Source organism: Bombus flavifrons, chromosome 18 (genome assembly GCF_040668555.2).
Source record: "Bombus flavifrons isolate JBK064 chromosome 18, iyBomFlav1_principal, whole genome shotgun sequence".
NCBI classification, from domain to species: Eukaryota; Metazoa; Arthropoda; class Insecta; order Hymenoptera; family Apidae; genus Bombus; species Bombus flavifrons.
The window spans coordinates 1,056,518-1,073,986 of record NC_138459.1 but is presented as its reverse complement, the minus strand read 5'-3'; the positions used below and the strand labels follow the sequence as shown (position 1 = coordinate 1,073,986).

At 34.6% G+C, this 17,469-nt stretch overlaps 1 protein-coding gene across 1 annotated transcript in view; it reads left to right on the top strand.

Moving 5' to 3' along the window:
• CAP (Cbl-associated protein) overlaps window positions 1–11,891 on the top strand; it is a 413,875-nt gene extending 401,984 nt beyond the window's left edge. Inside the window, exons 29-30 of the mRNA XM_069131258.1 lie at window positions 10,625–10,704; window positions 11,379–11,891. Of these exons, the coding sequence (XP_068987359.1) occupies window positions 10,625–10,704; window positions 11,379–11,547 (249 nt within the window). The 3' untranslated portion in view covers window positions 11,548–11,891. The remainder of the gene's footprint in view (window positions 1–10,624; window positions 10,705–11,378) is intronic.
• Window positions 11,892–17,469: the final 5,578 nt, after the last annotated feature.

The window sequence follows — 17,469 nt, the reverse complement described above, 5'->3', positions numbered from 1 at the left end:
TTGTAGCAAGATTAACTACAATGTTATCATTGTATCATATCCTGTGACTTGGTTCTGTGACTGTGTCTGTGTCTATCTCATTAGAGGACCAACCTAGAAACTTGAGAAAATATTTTACATCAAGTATTAACTAGTAAGTTTACATTAGTAACGTGATTCAAAATTGCTACTTTAATTCGAACGATTCGTAGGTAAGGTAAGAAACTTGAAAGTTTAATTGAATAGAAAGAGTAATTTGAAAAAAACATAAAGAGTACTTATATTATTTAATTAATAATTAATAAGAACGTATAACTGTTTCTGTATACGTATTAATTCTTTTAACTTCAAGACACAATCAGTAAAATCTGAGAACGTTTATAACGTAAATATGTACATACGTTCAAAAAGTGCTTTTTAACTCAACGATAATGTTGACGCGTCCTAAAATTTTTAAGAGTAATATAATATAATTTAAATTGATATATATTATTGATAATAATAGTATATACAGGCTGTTCGACTACAGGTGTAAAAAATTAAGGGATGAAGCTAAAATAAGATGAAAGTTAAGAATAAAAAAGTTGCGTTTCCGCCTTTGTCTTTTTAGTTATTGACAATTAAATGTCAGCCCAAATATCCCTATGGTGAGCAAACCTCCTTACTGGAACGACAGTGGGTCAAGCTAAGCAATGGGATGCACAGGGATCCTCAAACCGAACGAACATAGGCAGCAGCTTACCTCGTATAGAAGAAAATAGTAGATTAAACATTAAAACTATACCTGCCTACGTATTAAAAAGCATAACAGTATATTGAAAACCGCCTTATGGAATTTTCGAGTAGAGAGGATTATTGTTTCCTCTAATGCTTTGCCTCCGTAAATAATTAATAAATAATTAATAAATAATAGCACATATAAACGATATTTATACAAATTTCAAACACGCACCGCTCCATCCGCTGGTGCCCACAGAAATATCAGAAATGCACCGCGAGTTTACAGACTGTTTATAGAAAAATTTATTTCGTTCCAACACGAGTGATCGGGCGTGTAGTGTGTCTAATATGTACAGTGGGCGTTGTATATATCGTGCTTATTGTGTACTTTGTTTGGGAGAAAGCAGAAGTTATATTGAACACTTACTGTAATATGTATGTAATATACAGGGTGGTTGGTAACTGGTGGTACAAGCGGAAAGGGGGTGATTCTACGCGAAAAAAAGAAGTCGGAAATATAGAATAAAAATTTTTCGTTTGAGTAAGGAGTACTTTCGTTCGTGTAAGGAGGTTTGCTGGCATACAGGAATATTTCGGTTAATTTTTAATTATGAATAATTGAAAAACAAAGGCGAAAGCGCAACATTATAAAATATCATTATAAAATATCATTTCTTAAATTTTTGTACATTTGTAGCCCTGTATATGCTAATCATCAGTGTTTGTTTTCTAGTATTTGCATTCATTTCTTTTAATGAATATCTATTGTTGTGCAGCTGAGATTATAAAATCAATTTATGTTTAATTCCAGCTCGAATAAAAAAATACCTCAAATAGAAATGTGGATTATAATATCCTTATGAAGTTTGTTTTCTATGTTGTCTGTCATTAATATAAATGTTACACATGAAGAAAAATTAGAAAAAAGCTGTTTTTATAACTTAATAGTGTAAACGCCCTCTTGTAGGTAGTGATTTTAAATTTAAGAAATATTATTATTCTAACAATATGTAAAGTTCAATATAAAAATAAAAAAATTCCTTTTTATATGGAATAATAATGAACAATTTCTGGTTATTGTACACATAAATAAATGCAATATAAGTACTGAGAAACACTTGAACTAGAATTTGATTCCGCAGCAAATAGCTGAACTATCGGGTAGTTGAAATAAGAAATAAATGCAGAGCACTGAAAACCGTGCAAACTTTAGGTATTTTTAAGAATGTAAAAATATGTTCTTCGCGTTGGACTGTTGGTTTTATTCTTTGTACATGAGATAGAACTCGGACGGCAATAATCGCCGAAATTACGAACCACTGCCACGCTTTTTTCATTTCTTAAATTGTACCTACAATATTTGCAGTCATTTGGCCCATCTAAATTGAACTTTTTTCGTTTGAGAACATAATAGATTCCCATTCCATCATCCAGCATATGTTTACCCGAGCAAAATCGAAATATATTTATGTTCTTCTTTAAGGACTTGTTCACATAGCATTTTTCAGAAGAATTGAAATTTTGCTGCGTACACCTCGTTGTTATTGGTAGTTACAATTCAACACGAACCTGTGCTGCACTCTTCGCTTCTTTAGCTGCAGATCTCATTAACAATGAGCATTGTCTCTTCGACAGTTTTTGATTACCACTCTTAAAATGGTTTTTATCTCAATATTTTATCTCAATTCGCATAATTATTTATCAGTGTATATGATCGATTAATCCTTTTCGCAATTATACGATTAGAACAGCCCATATCTGTATAAACCTTTTTCTCTTGATAACACTCTTCCTCGCAGCATTACCTAATACAGATGAATCAAATTATTACAAATACACGATTTCTATGAGGTTGAATATCAATACTTTCAAAATACTCATAGTTTGTCGTAGTTATCTGCTTCGAATACAAACAGAAACTAAGTGACTTTTAGAAATTTCGCACTTCTGTTGTGTTTCACGTAGAAGAAAAATCAAACCAAATACAGAATGTAAACATAGTGGACCAGACAGCACATTCCATATATTTAAATGTCAACAAAATATAAATAAAGATACGACGGAGCAACAAAATTGGTAATATTTTTAAAATATCCACGAAAATAAAGATGACTTTATAGAAATTTTGTGCGGTATATATGAAACAAAGCTATGAGAGTTAAGTATAAAATCGTTTATAAAGCGCAACATTGATCGATTCGCGATAACCAAAATCGCCGACATTTATATTCTTCGATATTTGTCCGTGTTGACGATTTTTTAAAGAATGCACGAGTATCCTAGACGTTACAGTCACAAAACCGCTTAGGCTAGCTAACGCACGACGCATTAAGGGGGTAGATCGTAATCTATGATACCCTCAAGTTTTTTATTTTTACTTTTATTTTTTATTGGATAGAATATTACAATCAGTTATCACAGAGAAGTTTTAGTAATTATGATGTCGTGTTGATGGCGTGATATGTAAGCTTACGGTAAGGCTACTTCTTTTGAGATGTATCTTAATAAATTAAAGTATCTTTCGCCAATTGAATCTATTGTGTAGATTATCCAGTGATAATGCCTTTTCGATCTTCTCCGATGGTCTGCTCTGTTTAGAAGCTGGCTGACTAGAGGATTGGAATGTTTAGTCAAGTGTGTATTGTAGCGGTTACTGAATTTCGAAATTTCTCCTTTAACTGTTGGTATTTTTAAATCTCTATATACGATTTCATCGGTTACGTAACAAGGGACATTATAGATAAGCCTTAGCGTTTTCGATTGGAATCGCTATAGGATGCCAATGTTAGAGTTATTGGCTGTACCTCACAGTTGAATCCCATAGGTCCATACAGATTCTAGAATTTGGCTTTGTATAATATCATTTTGCTTTCTAGATTTACTTTCGAACTCTTACCTATAAGCCAGATAAATTACCTAATTAGCCAGTTAAAAACCTATAAGCATTTTCTTTCGTCCTCCTCGTAGAGGTGATCCCCACCTCTTGTCCTTTGCCGTCGATGTTACCAACTTTGGCTGTCCTCTCCGCGCGATCCCTGGTCAACCGTTCCACCGTTTCTTGGAGACGACTGACCTCTTCCTCCAGAAAACGCACCCTCCTTCGCAGGTATGCGACGTCCTCCTCTTCCCAATCGTGAGTCGGTTCCACTTCTTTCCCGGTCGCTTGTTTGCCGACCGGTCCGGTCCTCACTTCGTCTCTCCGCATGCCGTCGCCGCGGTCGGCACCGCCGCGGATAGTAGAGGCGGCGGCGGCGGCGGCGGCGGCGGCCACGGTGACAGCCTCGGCGTCGGTATCGGTGTCGGTATCCGTCCCGCGCCTCACGCCCCTCTTCTTCCTTTTACCGGGAGCCGGAAGTAGCGCGGAGTCGGGATCCCCCGCGGGCGCGTCCCCCCGCCGTGTGCGACGTCCCGCGCCTCCGCCGCGGCCGTTGGCGGCGGAGGCGGTGTTTTCTGTAGACTCAGCAATCCTGCGGTACGACCGCTTGCCGAGTGTGCCCGCGACGGTCGAATAGGAAGAGCATGACGACATTTCGTCGTCGGATCTCAACCCCCCGCGCCCCCGCGGTGCCGCCGCATCCCAGCCCGCGAAGGTCCCGGGCCGATAGTCAAAACGTTGGGTTCCTCCAACCCTCTCCGAGACTCCCCAGTTCGCGAGTCCCCTTCGCCAGACGCATGAGCGTGTCCAGGGGCCTGGCGGCTCACCCTCGGACGGCCACGGTTGCTCGATGACGACGCAGCGGGGCCCGCTTTACAACCCGCGGCTGCGTCGGTACTGGGGTATCCCTCCCCTGCACCGTAAACGATTTTTAGGTTCGTTTTCTTATCCATTGTTGAAATTGTAATTGTATAAAATTGCCGAGGTCGTCAACAAGGGTTTCCATCCTGGTGCCACTCACTCTTTCGCACCCTGCCCCGGTCAAGGCCGGTGCAGGGTGACGGGGAGCCCCACAAGAAGGTGAGGTGAGTGGTCTTGGCGAATACGGGCCCATCAACTTCTCCGAGGTTCTCCGCACCGGATCGGCAAATTGGCGGGGGCCAAAGGCGTCGACCAGTCACCGTCCGGCTATAGGAGAACATCAGATTCATCGGGGTTTCTCGGGGCGTGGTCCTACGCCCTGAAAACCCGTAGCCACCTCGTGCTCCCCTTAATTTTGTCACCCCACCGCAAAATGATCTCCAATCAATACTAACGCATACGTTGCTGCGGACTATAGGCAGAATTTACTCTAGTGTTATGCGTTGTTATATATTGGCGAATATCTCGGAAACTAAAACCGAGCGGCGATTACATGTGTAGAAAAAAGTTGTTTGAGATCATGCTCTACACAACATATCAAAAAATCATGGGAATTCAAGACGGCGCCAGCTTTCTAAATAATTATCAAAACTTTTAATATCATGCAGGGTGTCCAGCTGCAGGAGTTAAAAGATTTAAGGGGCAACTCTTGAAGCTAAAATAGAACGAGGTTTATGAATAAAAAATATTGTGTTTGCGGCTTTCTTTATTGACAATAAAAAATTGGCTGCAATATTCCTATGCGCGAGCAAACCACCCTACACGAATGAAAGTAGGGTGGCTCGAGGAGCACAGTGATCCTCGGCCCGAACGACATATGAACAGCAGCTTACCTCATACAAGTCGCGGAGAAGAAAACTATGCCACTCGGAGAGCAAAACGATCCTGTGCGATATTTTGTAAGAAAAATTCGTAGATTTAAGATTAAACCTGCTTACTTCATTATGAAATGCATAACAACATGTAGAGAACCACCCTATGGAATTTCCGAATAGATGTGATCCGAATAGTGGGATTAATATTTCCCTTAATCCCTATCTCCATAAATAATTAATAAACAAAAGCATACAGTAAGAATATATATATATATATATATATATATATTATATATATTATATTATTATTTTCTATATATTATACATACTATATTATTATATTATATGCAATGTATTATATAATGAGGTGCTACCGAATGTGTTTGTGCACAGTTTTGCATGAACCACATGCAATTTCCATACAAATGTAACTAAAAAGTGGTCATTGCCCATTATAATATTCACATACATACGTATGAAATAAGAAATGAAGGAACAAAAGGAGCTACAAAAAATTTATTAACTAAGACATTGTTTTAAGGAATAAAGTATATAAATATAATAAATATAATAAAATAATATAAATTAATATACAATCAAATGAGAAATTACACTTATCGCATTGAATAAATAGTTTAAGTTTTCGCTTTCATTGTCGAAATGATACTAGCTTTGCAAGACTATTCTAATCGTTTTTAAACACATCTGGTGAGCAACCTGTTGATTTTCTCAATAGCCATACCCGTGCATTTAAAAAGGAGATCCTCAGATATTGTGACTGTTAATTTCTGTTCCTGATTAATTTCGAGTTATACAAAGGAAACGATAGTACTAACGAAGGATATCGTAAATTTTTCTTTTAGAAAGTTATTTGTAGTTTTAGTATAAATTAAAGTTATTCCTTTATATAGATTCTTTCAGGCCTTTTTACTTTTTGAACTTTTTCATTATTAATCATTTTATTTGTCTTATTTTTGTTTTCGTTTTTATTTCCTTGCCTTCTATTTTTTTATATTTAATATCAACGCGAATGATCTGTGTGTATTGTGTGTGTAGTGCATGTAGTGCGCGTATTGTACTCATAGAGTAATTTGTTTGCAGAAAAACTGGCCATATTACACATTTACCGTAATATAGAACGACTACTATTTCTGTTACGATTTTTCTGTGGATATTCACGGACGACACAATCGCAGAGCGTGTGTGAACCTTATATAAATATTGTTAGTATGTGCTTTTGTTTATTAATTATTTATGAAGGGAGAGGATTGAAGGAATTTATTACATTAATACCTTCTACTTAGAAATTCCATAGGGGATTTTCGATATGTTGTTATGGATTCTAATGAGTAGGCAGATTTAATGTTTAATCGACCATTTTTCTTACAAAATATCGTATGGGATCATTTTTGTCTCCGAATACGATAGTGTTCCTCTCTGTGATTTGTACGAAGTAAGTTGAGTATTGTTGCCCGTGTGTTCGGATTGAGGATTATTGCGCTCCCCGGTGCTCGAGCTGTCTTGCTCTCTCTTATTCGTGTAGGGAGGGTTGCTCGCGCACAGGAATATTACAGCCGATTTTCTATTGTTAAGAAAGAAAGTCGAAAGCGCAATTTTTCTTAATTTTTGTCTTATTTTGTCTTTAAAAATCGTGCTTAAAATTTTTTTTATATCTGTGACCGAATTTGTAAAATTGTGAAATGTAATTTTTTATAAGTCGAATTCTGCTTATACAGAAGTTGCTAATATAACCGTATCCAGTAGTCGTATCACAGTAGTCGTCGTTGTTGTCTATCGAATAGCTGATGATACAATAACGATATCAGCATTAGTATCTATAGAGTGTCTCACGTTAAATAAGTTATTGCAACTTCGGTTGCTTGGAGGATGTTTTATATGCTATTTACTTATTTCTTAAAGTGATTAAATAATCAATTACCGGCCGGCTGTTTTAATACTACCGGATTAATACTACTATTCACCCAACCCAGCTTTGAAACTAACGCTCAGTGACGGAATATTTTTGTGTATGTAAACTCAAAACTCAAAAACTCAAAAACTAAGTCCGGGTGCTGGTTATATCGTTAAGTGTTATATGTTATATATAACTCTCAACTCAAATGTCGATCTTCCGACTAATTTTGTACGGTGGCGTGCGAGAGCACGAGGTTCGAGATAATCCTAACCGAGTTGAGGTGAGACTTTTGGCCATGCTCTTTCATTTGCGAAAGGCTGTTAGGGCGACGGAGTAGAACGACTGCCCGCTTCGCAGTTTTCAACATGCGCCGATCATTTTCTTGGAAGTATTCCTCTCGTCCAATATCTGAGTGAAATATTACATTTCCTTGGGTTTCGCACTTCCGCTCTCGATTCAGCTCGGCCATCGCTTAAGTCATTCTCTCGATATCCACGTATTGCAACGTAAGTGGAACATCCTATAGATACTGAAGCCGATATCGTTGTTCTATCCCTAGTTATTCAATAAGCAGAATTCAGTGGATGGTACTAGAATTTTTCTATTAATATCTCAGAAACCAATAAATGCCTGAAGCTAAAATTTCTTGTTTGGGGTTCATCTCCATCCTCCACTCACCTCAAATTTCATCACCGGTACCTTTTGGAACTACAGCTGCAATGTTCACGAGTGTGCGACGCTTTTACTCGAAATATAAAGCCGTCGAATTTTTTGCCTAAATTCACTTCTGTAAAGTAGCAAGTATATTGTATTTAAATGCCGGTATCTTGACTTTAGAGTCTTCCAATGTCAGAAAATCTGTTATTTATTAAATATAATTAGAAATCAGTATCAGTAGAAATGACTATAAATCAGCCTCGAAAATTTGGATTAATTAATAAAAATTAATTAATAACAAAATTTGGATTTTGTTGTGTAGCTGTATTATACAAATTACATGTTATTGATGATATACTTCATTAGTGTATAACTCTTAATATATATGTATGTCGGGTACACATTGGAATTAGGATTAGGGGCGTGAAACGAATCGTCGTTTGGTTTACGCATTGTCGATAAGCAATAGAGAAGACATTGACTAGTGCAGATACGATTATTATGGAATTGGACAAGCAACCGTGGCAATTAGACACTCGAGAAACTAATGATAATGATCCTAGGTTCAATAACGAATCCGCGGTCGACGGGGTGATGGATGAACGTGCCCACAAAATCTAAGTCGGACTCTTTGTTAAAACGGTGAATACCCACCGAGCGTACAGACGCTAAGTGAGTCGCTAATACGATCTCGCGAGAGAAAGACTTTTCGTCGCGATGATGCTGCAGAGGAAAACTATGATGGGGTGTGTCTAAGGACACGAGATCATCGGATTCGTCGAGGATAGTCTTCGTTCAGAAAGTGAGGGAAATTAACGTTGCTGCTAATTGGTCAATCTCCATATCGGTGGTTAGAAAAGATGCTAGCCGCCCTCGAGGGAAAGTTGCTAGTGGGAGACGCCGTTCGTTGAAAGAAATAGATCTCCCCTATCTTCCCGTAGTTGGGACAAAGACTGTTTATCTGTTTGAAGGACTTTAGGTAACTAGATCTTAGTGTTTATAACGGCCCTCGGGCTAGCTGATCACGTACTGTGGAGACACATCGACATCTGGCAATCATCTTACTCGAAGAATAGGGACTGCGTGTGGCCACGGGACAGAGACCGTTGGAATGTTTACTGTCGCGTGTCGCCAGAGATATTTCTTTTAAGGAGAGCTATAGAATTACTTCATACCTTTGTTAGGCAAAGGCCGTGACCGCGGCTACGTTCGGCGACTGGCTATCGCCTCGAGCCCATGCTCATTATCACAAATCTTGAATAAATACAATCGGATCGAAAGACGACAATTGTTTAATTACGCCTATGATAGAATCTAGATTACGGTGTTAAGGGATTTTCCCGGGGTTCCAAAGGGAGGACTCCGATGTCCTTTCATCTCCGACATGTATATGTCACATTACTACAAAAGCATATCACAAAAATAGCAAAATAGCTACAATGTAAACAAATAAAGCAAACTCCAGTAAATGTAACCATATTAAATTTACGCTACGAAAACGGAAACCACCAAATACGCAATTGAATGGCACGCACATAACACAAACAAGGCAAGTTAAATACTAGAATTCCACTTAGACACACAACTTACATGGAAGCGACATACTAAATCAATTATAGACAAAATACAGATAAGAAGAAGACAGATGTACTGGCAAAACTCTAAACTCAGCACGGAAAATAAACAAAAAATTTACAAAACGATAATAGAACCAATTTGGACGTACGGAATACCATTATGGGGGACAGCAGCAATGAGCCACATAGATAAACTAGAGTCGCTACAATCGAAGATACTCAGAACAAAGAAATTGGCAGGTAAACCAGCTGGCTGCCGAAGCGAGCAAAATTCTCATAAAAAGAAGACTAAAGAGAAAACACCCCACTGACCTCACTAAAGAAATAAAATAGACAAACTCGAAGATGGTATCCCGCTGGGAGTAGCCATCCACATGTTATTTAGCGATTAAGCTAGAAAAATTTACCGAATATTCAGCTGGACAAATTGTAAAGTACAAATTAAATAATAAAAAAAAAAAACAAAAAAAAATATGTATATAGTGGAAGGCAAACGATTTATCCTGGAAGGACTATCGAAATTTAAAAAATGAAATATTAGAATCTCTTTGCAAAGTATGTAGTTCAATTTTTAAGTTAACTGCCATTGAATTATGAATCAAGTGATTAGCCGCAATAATTCATTGGCTATTAGTGACATTTGTAGTATTCCAAGTTTATTTTAGACATATAAACATTTTATACTACTGCATTTTGCAAATAAATTTTCTTTGTGTAGACGGCAGCTTGGTTTGAGAGATAGGAATTGGGGAGAACGTAATCGTCGACGATCTGTATAGCTCACAATTAATTGGGGAAACACCTGCCATACACACAAAACGCGCGCACACACACACGCGCGCACACACGCACGTACACTAAATAAAAGACGAATACAAATAAAAGCAAAAGCGTGAGACACGATTGCACACGTGGACCAAGTGCAATACCTATAACTGAGTTCAGTAAATTGGTTTCTTTGTTTATACCAAACCAGTTCTGTGTAAAATCTGTACCCTTCTTTCTTGAAATAAATGCATTTCCAAGGGAAAATAGGGAAACACCCGCCCAGCAAGCGGATTATCGCGGTTCGAATCCCGATTTCTATCTATATTTAATTTGATTTTATCTCAATTTTTCACTTTCATATTGTTTTAATGTACCTTTTCTTTGTTGCAATTTCTAGCCACGGATGGGCGGTAGCAAATTATATGTTTCACAACTTAACGAAGCATTACATATCGACACCCATTCTGAACCAATACCGTAAGTTTCTTTAAAAAATTCCAAATAAATTTAAATCTCCATGTTCAAAAAGTTACTCATTTTAATCGGCAAAAATATTTAGGAAGAAAATTTGTTTTTAAACAAAATTACTTCACTATTAACATCAGCCTATTATTGAAAAAATTCAAGTTGTACATATTATTTACTTGATATTTCAAAATATATTTCGGTTCTTCATAGTATTATTAGATAAACTTCTATATAAAATAAAAACAAAAATAACAAATAAGAAACTCCAGTTCTGATGTCAGTAAGATTCTGTATTCTGATCTTTTCCTTCACATTTGACAGTAGAATTACAAATTGCATTTGTCTTTTATACAACCTTCGTCTTAATACCTCAAACATATCGTGTTGTTTAGTTTCGTGTATCATAATATGTAGATATTTCATATCTGTTTCTTTAAACGTTGATAAGACATCTTTTAAATTCGAAATGGCAATAAACATAATCGTATTAAACAGACATTTAGTCTATCTATTAAAAACTATGACGAGAACTATATTTTGTATGTTTTATGTATGCAATTTGTGCATTTTAGTCCAATTTTTAAATTTCGCATAAATACATAAAAATTTATAGTCTACTTATCAAATAGACTTCTATTTAATGGAATCAGTAAATATTTCAGTATTTCCAAATATCTTTTCAGATACCGAGCTCTCTACAATTACAGACCACAGAACGAAGATGAGCTCGAATTAAAGGAAGGTGATACGGTGTATGTGATGGAGAAATGTGACGATGGTTGGTACGTTGGTTCCAGTCAAAGGACTGGTTACTTTGGCACATTTCCCGGAAATTACGTGGAACGGTTGTGAGAAATGACAACAAGCGATATCGAGCCGCCGTCGTTTACCTTTTACCAAAGCACTAAAAAATCGAATCGTTAATAATGATAAGTTTTAAACGTTAACGATAAAGTTCAACGATACTCTTGTCACTACGGTCTTTTGCTATTCGTAAATTTTCAACGCTAACGGAAACGTAATATATAAGATAAAAAAGAAAGAATCAAGAATGAACGCATAAATATATACAAAAAAAAAAAGACATAAGCTGATCGAAACTTTATCGTCGGATTCACGAAAAATTCATGGAAAATGAAATCTAAACTTAAAGCCTCATAACATATATGTAGTGTATAATAATATTTAGTAATTTACTATACAACATTCATAAGAAGCGAGTGCGTCAGGACGACGTTACGAGAACATCGAAGTAGAAAATGAACATGATAAGATTGGGAATGTTTTATCCGTGTATCTTTATCTAGATCCACGAGTTATCAAGCCGGATCTGTTCGTGTGAACGAAATAACGTATAAATAACATGCAACTTCTCACAAACCCAAATCCATCGAATCCACTGTTCGTTAAAACGGGATCATTGCGAAGGTTATACTTGACAGTCGACCTGAGGAGTTTTTATCAAGCCTATGTAACTTCTGTGTAATTATAAAACAAGATCCTTCTATCGGAAGGACTATCTGGTTTCAGTAACGAACGAAATTATTCGTATTAGCCGTTTAACTGATCAAGCGACAATCGTATTGTATAGTTTCTATCTACTTACAGAGAGATGTTTGAGATTGAATGTCTACTGTAATGTAGAAAAGATATCTTGTGTAAAAAAAAATATATATATATTAAATTGAATATAGTTCCCGGATATTAATTCTCAACTGGTACAGTTGGGTTGTAGCCAATTTACAGTTTCAGTTGGATCGTTTCATCATAGAGTACTTTATTTCAATACACTCAGATACAGGACACAAATTAAAATAAAGTACCTCAATTCTTTCAAAATATAGTTGTCTAGAAAATAATCATCAAGATTTCTCGTATTTCTCAGACATAGAGAAATATTTATTTTTAGTTTATAAAATTTCAGTAAATTCTAATAATCACTTTATCAAGCTTTCTTGTGTTTTTGACGTCAAATTCAATTTTTTAAATTTCAGTACATTTTAATAATTATATCATCAAAATTTTTTGTACTCCTGATATCGAATATAAAAGATATATATTCCTTACAGCTTTTCAAAATTTCCAAAAATAGTTTTAATAATTACGTTATGTATGATAATATACATATAATTGACAACTTTCTGCATTGCTTGTATTTTTCTTATATTACATTTTCAAAGAATTAAAATTAAGTGATCTACACATGTTTTAAATCTACCCCCAACTATTACGGTAATATATAATTCAAAGACATCAATTATGAATTGTGTAATCCTTTTTGCATTTTTTCATATAATGGAATTTTTAAAATAGATTATATACCGATAACAGATCACAAATTAAAGTGAAAAAAGATTAAGGAAAATTCGACAATGTAAAAATAAATATGAATTGCCGCTTGGTCAAAAATATTCTGGAAAGCGATGTTGATGCTTCAAGGTTTATTGGATTACGAGATTAAACATGAAATTAAACCGAAAGATTCTGTTTTACCTCCGTTATACTTTTGGTTATACACCATTTTCTGTGACACGTAAATAAACAAGATGACCACGGTGAGCAAAGAATTTGCATCAAACTTTGCTAACGGCAAATTAAATTTGCGATGTTAAAGAGTCTCTGGAACAACGCAATGCTATCACGGCGAAGTTTTTTATGTGAAATTTTTGTCTATGAAATTTTTACTACAAAATTTTCATTGCGAAATTTTCACTTTGAATATTTTTCACTATGTATACAATTTTTACTGCGAATATTTTTCACATGTATTAAATTTGTCAAATCTGCCCTATCACATTGCATAAAATATTACTAATTATATAAATTTTATAAATTATACAAATTACAACATACGTAAATTCTGTTCTGCGACTGTAAATCACGAAAGAAAAGATATTCGCCGCCGAAAAGGAGACTAAAAATTTGCAATTTTAGCGGAAGATTTTCGCATCGTTTCAGAAATGACATAAACGAACAGAGAACCCGCTAAGTTCATTATAGTAAATTTACAGCCAAAAGATAATGTTCGCTGCCACGAAAAATATTTTACATCGGTTTGAGGAATCCGTTAAGATGCAAATATCTCTTTGCCGTTAGTGAAATTACGAATGTTTACCCTATATTTTAAAACGGTTTTGAAACTAACCAAAGATAAACGTTTTGAGTAATTTGATCTCGACCCAAGTACATAGGTAAAGTTTATGACGAATCTAGTGCGAAGTTTGTCTTGCTTCGACGACGTGTTCACGATGCGAAGCGTAACAGCCAGTTTAGACGATACGGTATTTTGATCGATTTCTTGATCTTACTTTCTTTGTTTATCTATTTTACGGTATGGATATGAATACGTTTTCTACCATGTTTCGATATTACAGTGGTCAGAGAAAAAGGAGCATCAGAAGATATTGGATACATCCTGTTGTGAAAGATAGGTATCAATTGGATTCCTATCAGATTCTCATGTCTCTATTAAGTACAGATGAAATGAAATTCTCGTATGTCAATGTCTATAACTATGAGACTAGCATTAATCACGAATAGAAAGTTATGGCATGGTTAAGAACAGTTTTTAATTGTTATTATTGTATACAATCGTTATATACATTATACATATTATATATAATCTAATCTTTTAAATTGCATAAAACACTACATTAAACATTACACTAAACACTAATTTTTGTTAACCCTCTGCTTGCATTCACCCTCTGCTTGCAGTATGATTCTTCGAGTCTCAGACGAAATTTTCGTTATTTAATTTCTGCAAAACGAAAATGTCAATCTTCGTGGTTCCTGCATCTAAAAAAGTTGCAACTACAAGGCCTTGACTACGCAAACACTGTTTACTTTATTCGATTCAGTTCTGAATACCATGAGGGTAAAATGAGCACTGTACCTTCAGTGAACCATATTGCCATCCACATCAGTCTTTTGCTAAGTGAATCTTGTAAAAGTGAATGCGTAATTTTTTTTTATTTTGTTACATATATCAATTTCTTGGTGACCACCTCAGTATCTTGTATGACTCCTATATTTCTCATACATTAGTAAGTATGACATATGAAACCTTCCTTTTTCGCGTGTCTCATATCATTTTTCAATAATAAATAATCTACACAAAAATCCCGCAAATTTAGATCTCAAAATAATTATACTATTCTAAGACTGATAAATTTCTTTTTCGAAATATTATAGTCTTATGGGTAGGATCCAACAATATCATCTTTTAAATATTTGTTTAATACGGAACTGTAATTTCTTCGTTCATAAGATTCATTTGTTGATTATTTAGAAGGATTATATGATAGATGTGTGGCTTATGATAGAACAGTGATTATATTCATATGTGCATTTTCGTTTATAAACTCTTGCTTGAAATTCTAAAATTTCATCATTGTTGAATATATGTAATGATGGCAAAAGACATTTAAAAAATCAAATATGACAAATCTTTTTTTCATTTCCGGGAAAATTTATTTTTCTGATCTATTAATTTCATCATTATCTTCTTCCAATGAATTACATATTTTCGGACTACATCTTTTAAATTTTTATCTTTATATAAATCTGTTCTTTCATCTCATCTAGTGTGTCTTCGTTCCACCAACGAAATTCAAAATTCCCTATTCATTTTTGTCATTTTCCACGTTTTGGACACACTTTATACTATACCATGATTCTTCTATAAGTACGAAAAAAAAAAAAAAAAAAAACACGTATCGACCGATTCGATTTTATTACCGGATCATCTTATACATTGACAAAACCAAATATCGAGAGCGAGTGCGCTAATACACAAACGAGCAATTGGCAAATGCTTAGTGACAGCTATTACACACTATACCGAATACATTAATTTATATGTTTGAAAGCTGAACGTGCGGCTAAAATATAGATAAATATATGTGTGAATGCTGCTAGATATTGCAAAAAACCACATTGTCCGAACTGGCTGTAGTTAGTACGTAATTTTTACTGAAGATTGCTGCGGGAACGTGAAATTTTTCAAAATTAATGAATTTGAAACCGAGAGTTGATTTTCAATTCGAGGAAGGCATGAGAATTTCCTTCTATGTTTGTAGATAAATCAGTCGTGTTGTTGTTACATTCGTGAGTATCCAAGAGTAAGCGATTTATAATTGAAAGTTTGCCTTCCCAAAATAATATTTTTGTAAACATTATTTGTACTCAGAGTTATATATACATATATACATGTAAATTAATTATATAATGTATAGAAGATATATCTATATACATATGTATACATAGTTACAATATCACACGCATATATAAAGAGTATATAAGATAATTAACAACATAGTTAATCGCGCACGTGTTAAGATGCACACACGTAATGTTCACAAAAGAACGAGTCGTGTTAACCCCTATAATTAATTAGTCGTAGCTAAAAGATTTCCACTGATGTCATACACAAATACGAAATTCTACGATTTTCGAGAACGTTTCGTCATGACGTTCCAAGACAGCCTACCACTTAAATCTAAAAATAAAGAGGAAGAGAAGAAGATAAAAAAGATAAAAAAAATGGACGCAGTTGCAAAAACAGACAATACTTATTACTATAGTAACTTCGTAAAACAAGAAAAGATAATCAAGTAGTGAGAGCACTAATCTAACCAGTTACGACTAATAATAATTGTTTCAGTTGATCGATTAATCATTGTTCATGGGTCAACCGATTGATTTATGCGCTTGAAGAAAATGCACGAGTTTCCAAAGCCTTTTGCTGTAAAATTATTTTGAATTGCTAATTATATATCGCGTTTTTAGATTTCTTTACATTGCATATTTGTTTATTTCGAATTATTTATTTGCATTGCTTTGTTGAAATGATACTTTTGGATTTATATTATTCTTGGAACAATAGTGATTATTTTCAAGCAATCTTTTTTTAATTACAGATATTATAGTACGTGAGTATTCCAAAATACTTTTAAAAGTTCAACATTCGTTTACCTTATTATTTCAAGTTCAATGTCGTGTTAAATCTTGACGTATTATATGTATATACATATAATTACTTCGGTACTTTATTTCTTTTGTTTGTTAAATTTATATAACGAATATCTCCTAATTAAATACGTATTATTGTAACGGATGGGCTAACTAAAAGCACACAATTTAACCATTTCATATGTATCAATCAACTTTTACTTCTGAATCAAACAGATTTGCACGATGTTACAGAGTTATGAACGCGAAAAAAATGGAAAAAATGAAAAAAGTTAATCTTTGAAATTCGTAGAGATGAAGAAAATTTTGAAATGCACATGTTTCTACGTTTGAACTATATTTGAACTACAAACGTGAATTATGAATTTTCTTTAAAACTCTTTAGAATATTTTTGTATTTGTTTTTTAATAATTGTATTTCACATCTTTAATATTTCTATACTTTATCGCAGAAGGAATAAAAATTATATCTTGAAAATCATTGGGTCATTATATAATATAACATCCATTCTATTCAAATCACCCTTTTCTTTACGAAACACATGTTTATCGCATTTTTTCTTTGAAAATTCAATTACTCTGCATATAAAACTATACAAGATATTTAAATCTACATCGTGCTCCAAATGAAGTGTTACAAGCCGTTTTCTTAAAAATCACTGGAGATGCTGATTTCATTTTTGGTATAAAAAATACTGTAGGAGAGCTAATCTTTTAGCGTGAGAAGCGACTTTTACGATGAGAAAGAGGCCGTCCTAAATTTTTTTAGATGGTAGATGATATTAATTTTTTGTTACTCAG